Below are 16,048 nucleotides of genomic sequence, written 5' to 3'. Positions count from 1 at the left end.
ATCAAATATGTGCACAACTTTTCATGATTTTTCAAAAATAGCAGATCTACTATATTTGCTATTTTTGAATAGCACAACAAAATCTAAAAATGACACACAGATGCGTTCCCGGTCTTAGAGAGTTAAAGCGAACATTTTTAACTCAAATCTTTGCTGCTGGGGGTCCCTGGAACAACACTATTTTGAGATGGGAGTCGGCGGCCAAATACATATAATTTTGGGGGTCCTTGACATGAAAAAAGTTTGAGAACCACTGATATTAGCAACATAGGTTTTTCAGAAAACTGTTCTTTTTTTAGAATTGGTCTCAGGTCTTAATGGGTTAAATGGAATAGTGCTGTAGGAGGCCCAGTCAAATCTTGATGGTGGTTTTGAATGCAAGCCATGTCCCATCAATATCTTAAGGGGATTAAAAGATCAAGCCGGTGGCTGCCGTGTGTTATTGCTTCATTGAGAAACCAATTCATTTTGAAATAGTGGGTGGGGAGTCTCTGGAAATCTCCCAATTTCTAGGGATTTTGCTATGGCTAATTTCCACCGAATCAATTTCTGATGATAGGAACGGTTCCCAAGATAACTAATTGACTCAATCCTATTAGCTGAAACTAAAGCGCAAGCATCCTGCTCACAGCATCATGCTAGGTTAGAGAGTGCCTTGTAATTCATAGCACTTATAATATCCCATTTAGACCTGAGGCCGATTCTAATAACACAAGATAATAACATGGAGATGAGAGGGTTCTGCCCGATATATAGCAACAGCCAATATGACACAGAGGTGTTCCCTAAATGGGTTGTATTGAAATTGGCTAACATGAGCACCCAGTGAACATCAAGATATTAACAAGATGATAACAATTTCATCTCTTCACCCATTTTTTTGTTCAAGCCGGCGGCTGAGGGTAATAGCCTCTATGCACAGCAGCCATATTGGGAATGAATTGGGTCCCTTCCTTACTTCCTGCACAGGTGTTACCAATAATACTAATTAAGGCTCTGTTCCATTTAGTGTGGCATAGTGGTTGTCTGTTTTCAAGGATCCCCATAACTCTGAGAGTGTACAAATGGAACCAAATGGACCCTTACGGGTCCATTTGGTTCCATTTGTACACTCTCAGAGTTACACACCCACCATAAGGGGCCATTTGGGAACCAAAATGGAGTGTTTCTAGTGAGCCAACATGCACAATATCAGCACCCTGACCTGAATGGAACAGAGCCTTCATTAGTATCATTGGTAACACCGGATGGGGGGGGGGACCCGCTTTATTTTCTAGGCATTTTCAGCACTTCCGTTGCACAGACTGTTAGGCAGTGGTTGGAAAAGGTACTGAAATTCTTTACTTAAGTAAAAGTACCAATACTGCAATATAGAAATACTCTGTTACAAGTAAAAGTCCAGAATTAAAAAATAACTTGAGTAAAAGTACAAAAGTATTGGCATCGAAATATACTTAGAGTACCAAAAGTAAAAGCACACAAATATTTGAAAATAGCAGATCTACAAGATCTTGTAGATCGGCTATTTTCAAATAGTCTATGTGTAAAATAGGGCTGAAGTGGTTAATGTATGTTTCATAATGTAATGTATTTATATCTGAAAAGTAACGAGTAACTAAAGTGTTCAAATAATTGTGGTGGAGTAAAAGTACAATATTTGCCTCTGAGATGTAGTGGAGTAGAAGTAAAAGTATTGGAAATACTAGTAAAGTATAAATACCTAAATTTTTTACTTAAGTACAGTACTTAAGTAAATGTACTTGGTTACTTTCCACCACTGCTGTTAGGCGGAAGCATTTGCAAACTGTGTGAGGCAACAGTCCGTCTCAAGAGGCCAACGTGTCTGAGTGAAAACAGGACCATTCTGTTTGACTTTGTGGCTTCATGCTGGGGGACCTGTTCCTGTTGCTAAACTGTGATTACACGCTTTTATTCCCCCCGACGCACATTTTCATTACCTCAATGACCCTCGATGCCACTTGCGCCATTTCTTTTTGTCAGATATTGTTGTCATAATGTAATGGTGAAAGGAAATGACAGCAGACCGTGAGGTAATGGCGCTATACGCTGCTGATACGAGGTGTTATCACCTCATGGGCCTCTGGGACGCCTTCCATCACTCCAGATGGAAATTGAGAGAAAAGCCGTGACTAGAACACAATGTGTCATAGTTACACTGTAATGCCTACAGAATGTGCTCCATTATACCGTCCCATGTAAATCACTGCTTCTCAAAGGGCCGTCCGGAATCCACCCAGGAACAGATTAAACACCCATTAAAGACCGGGGACGCATCCGCGTCATTTTAAAGATTTGTTTGGGCTATTAAAAAATAGCAGATCTAAAAGCTCATAGCGCGGCACCGAGTGCTGCACTGCCTATGAGGTTGTATATCTGCTATTTTTGAAAATGAAAATCGTGAAAATGTATGTGTGTGTATGTATGTGTATATATAGTATGTATATATATATATATATATATATATATATATATATATATATATATATATATACAGTATATATATATATATATATAACCAGTGACTTGTAACGCTGCCTGCTTACTATAAGGAAGATAAGCGGAGGAGGATGTGTTGAGTTTAGGAGCTGGAGGAGAGGACTATTTCCAGGGTGTAACCCATTAAGACCAGGAACGCTTTTGTGTGTCATTTTTAGATTTCTTTGGCTATAAAAAAAATAGCAGATATATAGATTTTTTTTTTTTTAATCTTGAAAATGTCTCTCTCTCTCTCTCTCTCTCTCTCTCTCTCTGTCTCTCTCTCTCTATATATATATATATATATATATATATATATATATATATATATATATATATATATATATATATATATATATATATATATATATATATATATATATATATATATACACGAACATTTTTAACTCCGGTCTGTGCCTCTGGGGGTCCCTGGAACAACATATTTTGAGATGGGGGTCCGCGGCCAAATACATATCATTTTGGTGGTCCTTGACATGAAAAAGTTGGAACACCACTGATATTATAGCAACATAAACGTTTTTTTCAAAAAACTGTTTGTTGTAAAAAATATTCAGAGATTTGCACTTAATGTTCACTATTTTTCAAAAATAGCAGATGTACAAGCTCATATCTGCTATTTTTGAATAGCCAAAGAAAGAGATGGAGAGACCGTTCCTTAGTTTAAGACATTGTGAGTCTGCCACTAGATAGTAATCCCACGTCTCTTGAGCCACTGAGAGAGACAGAGATGGCACTGCACATAGTAATGAGGCTCCTTTCTTCCTCCTCCCTGCTTCACCACCTGCTCGCAGTTAACGAGGATCTTTCTTTCCATTTTAAACATCTTCTCTCAAAGCTAACAACCAAGAAAGGCAAAGTGTACTTTGCGTCAAAGCTGTTAAAGGACCTTTGTAAAGTAATTTGTCAGTTATATAACTGTTACTAGTTGATTGAACAGTTGAAGCTCTTTCAACAGTTAACAGTTTTTCCTACTTTTTGAAGACCCACAGGGCCGTTTCTCACAAGCCACTGTAACTATAATGATGGCTATAGACCAATTAATTGTATACCAACATTGAGACTGGACGCACAGGTGACTGTGTCATGTAATTAATTCCCAAAAGATCCCCAAACATGTTGTTTCGGGGTGCGCTGGTTTCAGTTCATTCAACCTCATCTTATGTGTTGGCTAGTAGTGGTGTGCGCCCTAGCGAGACATATATACTTCATCGCGCAACGGTATTGCGCGCCGAGAACAGCTGACATACAAGCTGCCGCTGTGAGCTTGGAGGTCTGCTATTCTCGGCCGTTCTCTGCGCGCGACACTTTCGTGGGACGGAGCACAAATTAGGCTCAGCGGCACGAGCAAGAGCAGGTTGTGGTGCCATGATCATAGAGCGCTCCCTCCGTTCTTATGACAGCCACTGGAGGAGGGGTTTGGGGGACAACTGCTTTGAATTGCTAGTATTGTTTACACATAACAGAAACTAAGGATTATATATTTCAAGAGTGAGAAATCACAGTAAATTGCCTTCCTCCACACTGGGAGAAAAACCGCATCTGAAAGTTTGACAGGATGCATTTTTACACGTGAGGCTGGGACCACTTTTACATTGCATCTTATGAGCGGTGGGGTTCTTTTGCTGCCGACCTGCGCGCGCATACTGGTGACGTTGTCTGCATTGAGACCTGAAGCCGATTCTACATGTCTCCTAAATCCCAACAGTATTCTGAAAAACGTATGTTACTATATCAGTGGTGCTCAATCTTTTTCATGTCAAGGACCCCCAAAATTATATGTATTTGGCCGCAGACCCCCATCAAAATATGTTGTTCCAGGGACCCCCAGAAGCAAAGATTTGAGTTAAAAATGTTCGCTATAAAAATATATATATTCAAAGATTTGCACACATTTTCACGATTTTTCAAAAATAGCAGATCTACAATATATCTGCTATTTTTGAATATCCCAAAGTGTAAAATAATGCTTTTTTAGCTCAAATCTAAAAATGACCGTTCCAGGTTTTAATGGGTTAAGGCGTCTAATAGAGCAGTGATATTCAACTGGAGGACTGCGGGCTAAATTCGGCCCCTGTGGAGTTTTCTTGTGTCCCTGTAACACATTCCATATTCTGAAAATATATATTGGATGGTTGGTTGTACAGGATGACCATTTTCTATGTTTTTCATAACCATTGACCAAAAACTCGTTAATGGATAATTAAGGCGCTCACATCAACATGTTGCCTGCTGTCCAGTGTTTTGTGCTATAGTGCAACATTATGTCCATTGTTACAGTATGTGCTAAAAGGTGCTATAAGACCATAATGGACATGGTGATTTACTGCTTCATACTGCATTTGCGCATTTTGTTGTTTTGAGAGGATAATTTCTGTGCCAGACCTTTTATAGTGCAGAGGCTTTGATTTAGAATTTGAGAAAATAGGAAGAATGCATTTCAATGAGTTCTGTGTACGGGTCCCTGGCACGGAAGCGTCTTCGTGAGAAGAGTGGAGAGGGCAGGCTGACATGTTTCTATGTTTGTATGAATGAAAGGTTTTTGGTTTCTGTTCATATTTTCCTTGGCTGATAAGGGCACAGGCTCTTATGATGCGTTTCATGAACCATTAGTTGGGAATCAGTGCATCGTGACATTGAGTGCTTGGGTGAAACACATGACGGTGTGAAAACTAATGGATGAGATGGAGAATTCTTTCTTTTTCTTTGGTGTGATGGACCGAATCCACTCAAAACTCAGATGTAAGTTGCTACAAATAGAGGGAGATGGCGTGTAATGGACAAGGTGCAGGCCTATGTTTTGTGTCCGCGTAGCTCTGCCGGTAGAGCTCTCGCCTTTGGATTACGTCTTTGGCGCCGCCAACTCAGCGTATGAGTAAGTACTGGGAGCTGATGGTATCATATCAAGGTCCATTATTTATTATTGATGTTGGTACCATAGGAGAGATGACGGGCAAACGTATTGATCAAAATAACGATTCTTTAATTAAGTAATGCAGATGTTTAACAATAATTTAACTCTTGAGAGCGTAAAATGAAACCGAATGGACCCGGAAGGGTCCATTCGGTTTCATTTTACGCTCTCAAGGGTTAAAGATCTACTGTACAAAAGAGAACGTTAAACTTAAACCACCTTTTAGAAGTTAGATGGACAGTGAAAATGTGCTCCAGGAGTTTCGAACCTTAAACCTTCGGTTTATAAACCCCAGAGTTTTCTCTTGAGCCATGGTACCGAAACGAAGTTAAATCCGAAAAAATCACTAAGTGTGGAGGCCAAAATTGTTCCCCCAAAAACCTGTTAGGAGTACGTTTCAGGCAATTTAAAGTTGATTGGTAGTACTTTGTAGTGACTTTTTTTTTGGTCCCTAACATTCATCAAGCTCTGGACTTAGTCATTTTTTTTTCGTTTCGGTAGTGACACCATTGTGTCACTACCGAAACGAAGTCAAATCCGAAAAAAATCAGTAAGTGTGGAGGCCAAAATTGTTCCCCCAAAAACCTGTTAGGAGTACGTTTCAGGCAATTTAAAGTTGATTGGTAGTACTTTGTAGTGACTTTTTTTTTGGTCCCTAACATTCATCGAGCTCTGGACTTACACTTCATTATCATCATCAATGTATGATTATTTGTCTAATTGTTTGTTTGTAATGTCACCTTTTCTTCAATAAAGCCCTGCCAACTACACCATATGGCCTGTTCCTTGGAGGAGTTGTCAGGGTGACTGGTGTGGTTGTCATGGTTACTAACCATGTGTCATGTGTGTCAGAATGATTGGAGGGCGGAGTGTGTCATCAGTGAAGAGCTGGCCCACCTGGATTGTCCTCTATAAAAGAGGTGGCTGGACTTCATTCTTCTTCTCTCTCTCACCGTGAAGCTCACTGGGAGCACTCCAGCCTTTTGGATTTTGCTTGTTAAAGAACAAGATCACTGTGGTAGAGGTTTGGGTTGTGTAGTTACCTTGTCATGATGTAACTCCAAAGGTGAACAAGAAATCTAAAATAATTGCTGTATAATAATTGAATAGAAATTGATCATTCAAAATATGCTCCTCATTGACATTGTATGGTGAAACAGCTCTCTAAGTCACTCTTTTAGCACGTAAACGAACACAAACAAAGCTGATTCAGTCAATATAGAACATCACCAAACCCAGTACTGTTTTTTGCTAACATCCTGTTGATTTTACTATTTGAAGATCCAGATCCGCGGATCCAGTCCGAGTTGTTTTTAATAAAAATAAGCAAAATCAACAGGATGTTAGCATTTTTATTTAAAAAACAAACGGTACTGGGTTTGGTGATGTTCTATGTATTCTGAATCAACATTATTTGAGTTCGTTTGTGCTAAAAGAGTGACTTTGAGAGCTGTTTCAGCCTACAATGTAATTCAAAGAGGAGCATATTTTTTTATTATCAATGGAGCAATTATTTTAGATTTCTTGCCCACCTTTGGAGATGCATCATGGCAAGGTAACTACACAACCCAAACCTCTACCAAAGTGATCTTGCCCTTTAAGCACTGTTAACCACCCCAGTATCCGTATTGTGGGTATAGCTTTAGCAGAAAATAGCCGATCGACAAGCTCACTGCGACACGTTGTGAGCTTGTCGATCGGCTATTTTCAGTCAAAACTTTCCTCATAATAACACAAAACAGAAAATACACTAGTATTGAGCCCTGAGGCTCACCGGTTACCCATATGGGGTTAAATTAGTTTTAATAAAATAATTTAAACGTTCTTTGTTTGTGTGAGTTTCCTCATTTTGTTACAAACTCAGCCGTTTGCAACACTCTTGGTTGGTTGTTGCAATAAATACATTACATTTAAGTGGTTGAATTTATGTAATTTGTTATCCCTGAGTCACTAGAATACCTCAAAACGAAGTATGGAGCTCGGCCTATAATTGATCATTGATTTGATTGATATGCTGCGTGCCATGAGTGCGAAGTGGTATTTTCTTAAACTTAATTCAGTTAATCAAAGAGGATCTGTGGTCATAATACAGCACTGTTTGAGGAACTATAGTTGAAAACTTAAGACATATTTTTTAATGTCCAGTCCACAGTGAGAACAATGTAGCCTACTTGATTTAACACCAACTTTGCTATAGTTTTGATCATCTGAAACTAAGGAATTTATAAATGACAAAAAGGGTATGCATTTTTATGACATTACGAAACATCTCTCTGTTTCCTTTCAATGAAAGTGTAAATCTGGGTTCAGACTCAGTCAGAGTAAACGTTTTCTAACAGATGGTTTTAAACCACCTAAATCTCAGTCGTGTCATAATGAACCCTTTCCCTGATCATCAGAGGGTGCATCTAGTAGATCCAGTCATTCTGTCAGGGGTAGAGGTGTTTTCTGTGGATTTTCATCTTTTGACCTGTCACCTCTCGCTTTAACTTTAAATATAACCTCGAAATCCTAATTAATGTGAAAGGCCTGGTGGTGCAAGAGTAAAGCATAGGCTTCACAAGCGGATGGTCGTGGGTTTGAATCTTGGTCAGGGAAGATCTCAATTTTCGGTCTTTTTAAGGCGAGAACCATGGATGAAGCCCGCCTCCCTCCTCACGCCCTCTTTTAGCTCCGGTAGGAGAGGGAGGAGCATGGAGGGAGCCCACCTCCAGGGGGAGGAGCTTAATACATTTACATATTAATTAAAGATTTTTATTTTAGTATTTTTTGTTATTTTATGGCCACTGTTCTTTTTCACATGAATTTGTTTGAGATATTATTTTTTCTTTTTGTTCATCACCAGTTTGTATTGACCACAGCTCCATTGTTTTTTTGTTGTATTACCCTTTTAGTTAGTAGTTGTTTTGAGTGAGCTTTGAACCTCGAACCTTTAGTTTGTGAACCTTTGATTTATCTTTTAAGCCACGCTGGCATGGAAGGTACAATTGGGAACGTCATCCTTAACCCGCCTTTTAGAATTTAGATGGACAGTGAAAATGTTCTTCAGGAGCCTTGAACCCCAAACCTTCTACTTTCAGACCCTGTGTTTAACTCTTGAGCCACGCTGGCATGGAAAGTACAATTGGGAACGTCATCCTTAACGCGCCTTTTAGAATTTAGATGGACTGTGAAAATGTTCTTCAGGAGCCTTGAACCCCAAACCTTCTACTTTCAGACCCTGTGTTTAACTCTTGAGCCACGCTGGCATGGAAAGTACAATTGGGAACGTCATCCTTAACCCGCCTTTTAGAATTTAGATGGACAGTGAAAATCTTCTTCAGGAGCCTTGAACCCTAAACCTTCTGCTTTTAGACCCTGTGTTTATCTCTTGAGCCACGCTGGCATGGAAGTTATAATTGGGAACGTCATCCTTCACCCGCCTTTTAGAATTTAGATGGCCAGTGAAAATGTTCTTCAGGAGCTTTGAACCCCAAACCTTCTGCTTTCAGACCCTGTGTTTATCTCTTGCGCCACACAGGCATGGATAATACAGTATAAGGGTCGATTTGGTTACCATCTCTCCATCATTTAGCTGGTGACCACCTGGAACCCCTTCAAGGACCACTGGTGGTCCCCGGAGTGCATTGAAACGGGTTCAATGCACGTTCTTGGCTGATACCAGTAAATATTACATAATAGTAATACATAAATAACAGTAAGTAGGACCTACTTACTTGCTGTTTTGTAGGTGTCAGATATGATTTCCCAGTGATTATTTGGAAAAATAATCTGCATGTTTCTTTATTATAGCTGACCAAAGGTTTTTATGGTTTATGAAGTGGTCTAAGCATCTACCTTTAGAACCAATTTTGGCCATTTAATACTTGGGTTTGCAACCATAATTCAACCCATACATAGCATCATAGTATATTATATAGCACAAAAGAAATACAGCTAAGCACCTTACCTTCTTATTGTAAGCCTACCAGATTCAGTTAATCTCTTGAGGCTCGACTTCCATATCGAAATGTCAAATCAAGTGATGTGCCAATATCTGATTTTATGGACTACAAAGGCAGTCTAAAAACCTTTCTCTCCGGGGCGATTATACTTGTCAAACACATTACAAAGGGAAGTTGTCAAGCAAAAGGTTTTAATGTCCCACACCCACTCTGACTTAACACAGGATTACATCCAGTTGCAGCACTTTATAATACAACGTGTTTTTTTTTCCTCCATGTGATTGAACACCACGTTGAGAGATTGGCAGAAAATCCCGCGACCTTTGACCTGCGAGGTTCGTCTTAGTTCTGCCTCAGAGGCGTTGTGACAGCTGTATCTCTGTGACAGCTGATCCCCGGCCGTTCTCTCGCAGGTGTCTGTCACTACTGCTGCGGCAGCGTGCGGCTTTGTTGTAGGTAGCCTAGTTAGGTAGCCTACCCATTCAAACCGGGAACGCATCTGTGTAAACACTTTAACCATGTTTTATACTTTGGCTATTCAAAAATAGCAGATCTACAAGCTCATAGCGCGGCACCGAGTGCCGCGCTATGAGCTTGTAGATCTGCTATTTTTGGAAAATCTTGAAAATTGGTGCAAATCTTTGAATATATATTTTTAAAGCGAACATTTTTTTAAAGCGAACACTTTGCTTCTGGGGGCTCCTGGAACAAAATGTTTTGAGATGGGGGTCCGCGGCTAAATACATCATTTTGGGGGTCCTTCATGGGGATTTTTTTAATAGCCAAAGAAATGACACAGATGCGTTCCCGGTCTTAATGGGTTTAAAGTAGGTAGGGTAAGTGATATTTTTTGGTTAAAACAAAAAGGCTTTTGTTAAAAGGTTAAAGCACTATATTCTGATAGTAATCATTGGTATAGAGTGTTTGTTCAGTAACAGGGGTTCGGGTCCCCCTGTCTGTCCAGCTCTTTAATAAACAGAAAATGCATTTTCAGGTGGGTGGCCAAATTTCTGCCAATCAGGAGAGAGTACTCATTCATCAAGCTTCAATTTGATAGTGTTCCAGTTTTAAAAAAAATCCTGGTAATTTCTTTGTGTCATCACTTCCCATTTCACTTGTTTATCCTCTGTGTGTTCTCTCTACTGATTGGATAAAATTGTAATCCCGACCTGAAAATTCATTTTCTGTTTTCTGAAAAGCTGGAGAGACGGGGAGACTCCTGTCTCTGAATAAACACTCTATAGCAATGATAACTATCAGAATATAACGGTATTTAATATTTATTTTAACCCAAAAATATCGCTTAACCTACCTTTTAACCCATTAAGACCTGGAACTGTGTCATTTTTTGATTTGAGCTAAAAAGCATTATTTTACACTTTGGGCTATTCAAAAATAGCAGATATACAAGCTCATAGCGCGGCACCGAGTGCCGCGCTACGAGCTTGTAGATCTGCTATTTTTGATAAATCATGAAAATGTGTGCAAATCTTCTGAATATATATATTTTTAAAGCGAAAATTTTTTACTCAAATCTTTGCTTCTGGGGGTCCCTGGAACAACATATTTTGATGGGGGTCGGCGGCCAAATACATGGGTTAAGGAAAACAATCACCAGAGTTGGCACTTTCCCCCCCAACCCCCCAGATGCACGACCATCAACCTGTCTGTTCCACAGTGAGAATGTGTTCTCCTCTTTGCAGTCTGTGCGTGTCCCCATTGGAATAATTTAAACTGAACATGGACTGCTGAAAAGTTTCAGTTTCTGTTTTTGAGTGAAAGATCAAACGTGTCAGCATGACAGTGTCACACTGACACATGCACATGCACGTGCACACACACTGGTGAAACATGTTTTCTTTCTTTTTTTTCTCCCTTGATTGCTGGCTGTCTGTTTGTTTAACCGAGGAAGAGAGAAGACTCGCGGTCACTCTCGTTGTTCGGCTGGCATGAAGTCGAACTTTGCCCAATCCGGCCCCTTACCCCAATGGTTCTCAACCTGTGGGTCGGGACCCCCAGGGGGGTCCCCAAATGATTTTGGAGGGGGTCCTCAGATGACAGTGAAGTGACAATTTAAGGATTTTTAAATAATAATAATGTTTTAATACCTAAAAAAAAAGCAACACCTACCAAAAAAAATAACATTACCGCATTAAAAGTAATAAACAAACTATATAAAACTGGTCAAATTGTAAAATAATATAAGAAAGAGCCTAAATTTGTGAAAATAGCCTCACGTTGCGAGGCGTTGTGAGCTTGTAGATCTGCTATTTTCACAATATTTATCTGTGGAACCGAGTCAAACTAAATTGAATGCCTCAACTCCTACATTCCAAGTGCTTATCAGGATGGGGGGTTCCCAGTTCTAATATGATTATTTTGGGGGGGGGGGGTCACGGCCCGAAAAGGTTGAGAAACCACTGCCTTACCCAACAACTTGTAGATCTGCTATTTTTGAAAAATCTTGAAAACTGGTGCAAATCTTTGAATATATATATATTTAAAGCGAACATTTTTAACTCAAAACTTTGCTTCTGGGGGGTCCTGGAACAAAATGTTTTGAGATGGGGGTCCGTGGCTAAATACATATCATTTTTGAGCACCACTGATATTATACTTTTTTTTTTTTTTTACTTCTACATTTGTAGAATCCCCCAGAAGCAAAGATTTGAGTTACAAATGTTCGCTTTAAAAAGTATATATTCAAAGATTTGCACAAATTTTCATGATTTTTCAAAACAAATCGCAGATATGCAAGCTCATAGCGCGACACTCGGTGTGTGGTCAACTGTTGACCACATAGTCACGATGTCATCATCCCCGGTTCCATTCCGTCTGGAGGCCTGTGTTGCATGTCCTTCCCTGTCTCTGCCCGCAGTTTCCTGTCTCTCTATACTGTCCTGTCTAAATAAAGCCAAAGAAATGACTGAAAAGAAGAAGTCGGTCTCGGCGACAAAAGGAAATGGTCAGCTTAAATGCAGATACAGCCGAGATGTTCACTTGTCCCGTCTTTAATCACTTTAATGACCACTTCACCCATTTTCAGCCTATCTTCATATAATTGGTCCTCACTAAAGCTCTTTAAGAGATGGCACCATTTCTGTCTACTTGGTCTGTGTCTCAGAGGTGGGCAATTCAGAATAATGCCCACCTGTGATGTCATCGGTAGGCATGTTTGGTCATTTCAAACTAGATCAATGCAAGAACAATGGCTTCTATTTCACGATGACAACTTTCCTGGAAGAGAAAGGGTGTAGTTTCTATTATCTTGAAATCCTCATCAATGACGTCATTCGTAGACGGGTTCATGTTGTTCAGAAGTTCATTATGTGGCTTCTAGCAAAGAATACGTTGAATAATCAGTTACCGGTTTGTTTATTGTGGGTGTAATAAACAAAAAGGACATTTAATCAATCAATTTGTCCTCCTTAATGGCGAAACAGATCTTTATATTACCCATTGTTACGATTTTATACACTTTAGTGTGCAAGATGAATGAGTAATGGTTTAGTGCTTAGTAGCCATTTGTCAGACAGTCAAGTAGAGGCAGAACCATGCGGATAAGCAGTCTTGTATTACTTGTATACCAGCACCATAACGCGAGACAATAGATTGATTACAGTGTCAGAGAGCCAACAGGAGGCATTTATTCTCTCTTGCCTGTGTAAGGACGACGTGTGGGGTATTTATTTTCAGAGCTGCCATCCTTCAGATACAGTAGCCACAGATATGTCTGTTGTCACTGCAGGCAGCGGTCAGTGCAGTCGAACTTTGTCACTGTAAACTTCTAGGGTGAAAACTGCAAACCTCATATGTCCAAGAATGTAACTTTTCAGGAAATGGAAAAAAGAACCTGTGTTCTAATGCAGTGGTTCTCAACCAGTGGTCCGGGGACCACCAGTGGTCTGTGAGGGGTTTCCAGGGGGTCCCCAGCCAAATTAAATTGACCCTTATTGACCCTTATGTGTCTGTAACTCTGAGAGTGTACAAATGTACATTTGTACACTCTCAGAGTTAAATGAACACTAATGATGATGATACAGTGTAGATTGGGACCCCCAAGAAATCAAAATGGTTGAGTCCCTGGCATATCTTTTCCTTGACGTGAAAAAGGTTGAAAACCACCGTTCTAATGGATACAATGTAGATATTATTTAGTCATAAATGGTTAATACTTTTAATTGGTTCAATATTTATAACACCCACAAACGCACATAACCTAATTTTCTTCATCACAAATGGCAAAAGAAATGCCGATCTACGAGTTCACAACGGATCGCGATGCAAGACGTTGTGAGCTTGTAGATCGGCTATTTGTGCTACATTTGTGTATGACGAAGTAGGGCATTCATTTATGGAAAAAAAAACACGTAAAAAGTTGAAATATGGAGATACAAGGTTTCTGCCCGACAGCAATGACTTGCTAATGACCAAACCTTCCCTCTGCCAGCCAAGGACATCTTGGCAGGCGGACATGACACTGGTGGTTTCAGCACCCTTATGACTTTCCTCCACATGACATAAACTGTGGAATCAGAGTGGGAGTAGAGCACGACCCATGACAGAGTTTCGGCTCAGATGCCAATTCCACTTTTGGAGAGTCCTAGACCACCAATTACTGATGTTTTGACTGATATTTTTGTCAAAATGTTTGAATCGATTTGAAAAACTTGGATTTGAATTTTGTATTTGAGAACGTTATCTGATAAGCGGGGCGGGCGGCAGTGGCTCAGGAGTAGAGTGGCAGGATGGAAGCCGTGAGGTTTCCAGTTCGATCCCGGGCATCCCCCGGAAGAGTTAGTGTCGAAGTGTCCTTGAGCAAGACGCGGAACCCTTAATTGCTCCCGATGAGCAGGTTGGTGCCTTGCATGGTTTCCTCCACCATCGGTGTATGAATGTGTGTGTGAATGGGTGAATGTAATGCACAATCTATGTAAAGCACTTAGGATAAAAGCGCTATATAGACCACCGAAGTCCTGACGTCACTCGTTCATCCCCAGGTTCGTAAAGTAATTTCGCTATGGAGAATAACATTGGGTCATCTTAGAATCGTCTCATATAAGAATTGTGGTCCAAAAATAAACAAACTGTCTCAGCGATATTGTCAGGGAGGAGGTTCTGTATCGTTTATGATAGTCAGTCACTTATATTTGATACAGTCTGTTTCTGGCGAAAATGTAACTAATTCGGCGGAAGTAACATTATCGTTTTCTCACTGTCAGTTGATGCTTCATATCCATAAGAGTCAAACCGCCAGGGTCATTTGTTTATTTTTGGAACACAGTTCTTATTTGACGCGATATTAAAGACGTCTATGGGATTCAGAATGGGGTGGAAAACCGCGAACCAGGTAGACAAGCCAAGGATGTGTAAATTACGTCAGACTTTGGTGGTCTATAAATGCACCATTTACCATAAGCAAAAGATAAATACAAATAAACACAAACAACTTAAAACAAAAATAATACATCAACTGAACTTTGTTTGTAAATTTTGAATACCAGACCAGCGGGTTCGAGTCCCGTTCCCGACAATCTTTACTGCATGTCTCTCCCCTTCTCTCTCTCCCCCCGTTTCCTGTCTATCTCCAAAAAAAAATCAATAAAGGCAGGAAAGCCAAAGCATTTTTTGACTACTTCCACCACTGTATAATGATATTAATCAAGTGTGTCTGTCCCATCAGTTACCTGAAAGACATGGAGAGGATAGCCAAGGCAGACTACATCCCCACACAGCAGGATGTGCTGCGGACCCGCGTCAAAACCACCGGCATCGTGGAAACACATTTCACCTTCAAGGACCTACACTTCAAGTGAGCTTACGCTGCCTTCCACTCATGTCTACTGTGTGATCACAACAACCCCAGTGTCAGCTTGTGTTACCTCACATGCAAAACAAGGATAGTTGTCCGAAACAGTTGCTTTTCAGGAAATGGGAAAAAAAGAACTTGTGTTCCAATGGATCCAATGTAGCTATTATTTAGACATTTATCTCTTGTACTTTTCTACTTTTCATTGGCTCAATATTTATAAAACCGGTATTAGCTATTTTCACTACGTATGCTTGTGCTTAGCCCATTCAGACCGGGGAAGAATCTGTGTCATTTTTAGATTTCTTTGGCTATTCAAAAATAGCAGATATACAAGCTCGTAGCGCGGCACCAAGTGCCGCGCTACGAGCTTATGAGTTATCTGCTATTTTGGGGGGGGAAAATCGTGAAAATGTGTCAAATCTTTGCTTCTGGGGGGTCCCTACAACAAAGCATTTTGAGATCAGGGTCCACGGCCAAATACATATCATTTTGGGGGTCCTTGAGAACCACTGATATAGAAACATACGTTTTATTTAAAAACTGTTAGGCTTTAGAAGACATTTGTAAAATCACCCAGAAGCAAAGATTTGAGTTAAAAATGTTCGCTTAAAATATATATATATATATTCAAAGATTTGCCCAAATTTTCGCGATTTTTCAAAAATAGCAGATCTACAAGCTCGTAGCGCTGCACTCTCGTTATGAGCTTGTAGATCTGCTATTTTTTGAATAGCCAAAGAAATCTAAAAAATTACACAGATGCGTTCCCGGTCTTAATGGGTTAAAACTCTTGGATGACAAAGTAGGGTATTCGTTTACCAAAGAAAAGTTGAAATATGGCAATAAAAGGTTTCTGCCCAA

At 39.9% G+C, this 16,048-nt stretch overlaps 1 protein-coding gene across 1 annotated transcript in view; it reads left to right on the top strand.

Annotated features, from left to right (window-relative positions):
• LOC311048117 (guanine nucleotide-binding protein G(i) subunit alpha-2) overlaps nucleotides 1–16,048 on the top strand; it is a 109,848-nt gene that overhangs the window by 86,618 nt on the left and 7,182 nt on the right. The window contains exon 5 of the mRNA XM_084061166.1: nucleotides 15,059–15,187. Coding sequence (XP_083917292.1) covers nucleotides 15,059–15,187 — 129 coding nt within the window. The remainder of the gene's footprint in view (nucleotides 1–15,058; nucleotides 15,188–16,048) is intronic.

The sequence above is a fragment of the Gymnoscopelus microlampas genome (assembly GCF_963454915.1).
Source record: "Gymnoscopelus microlampas genome assembly, chromosome: 7".
Taxonomy (NCBI): Eukaryota; Metazoa; Chordata; class Actinopteri; order Myctophiformes; family Myctophidae; genus Gymnoscopelus; species Gymnoscopelus microlampas.
The sequence above is the reverse complement of the archived record's forward strand: the minus strand, read 5'-3'. Positions and strand labels throughout refer to the sequence as shown.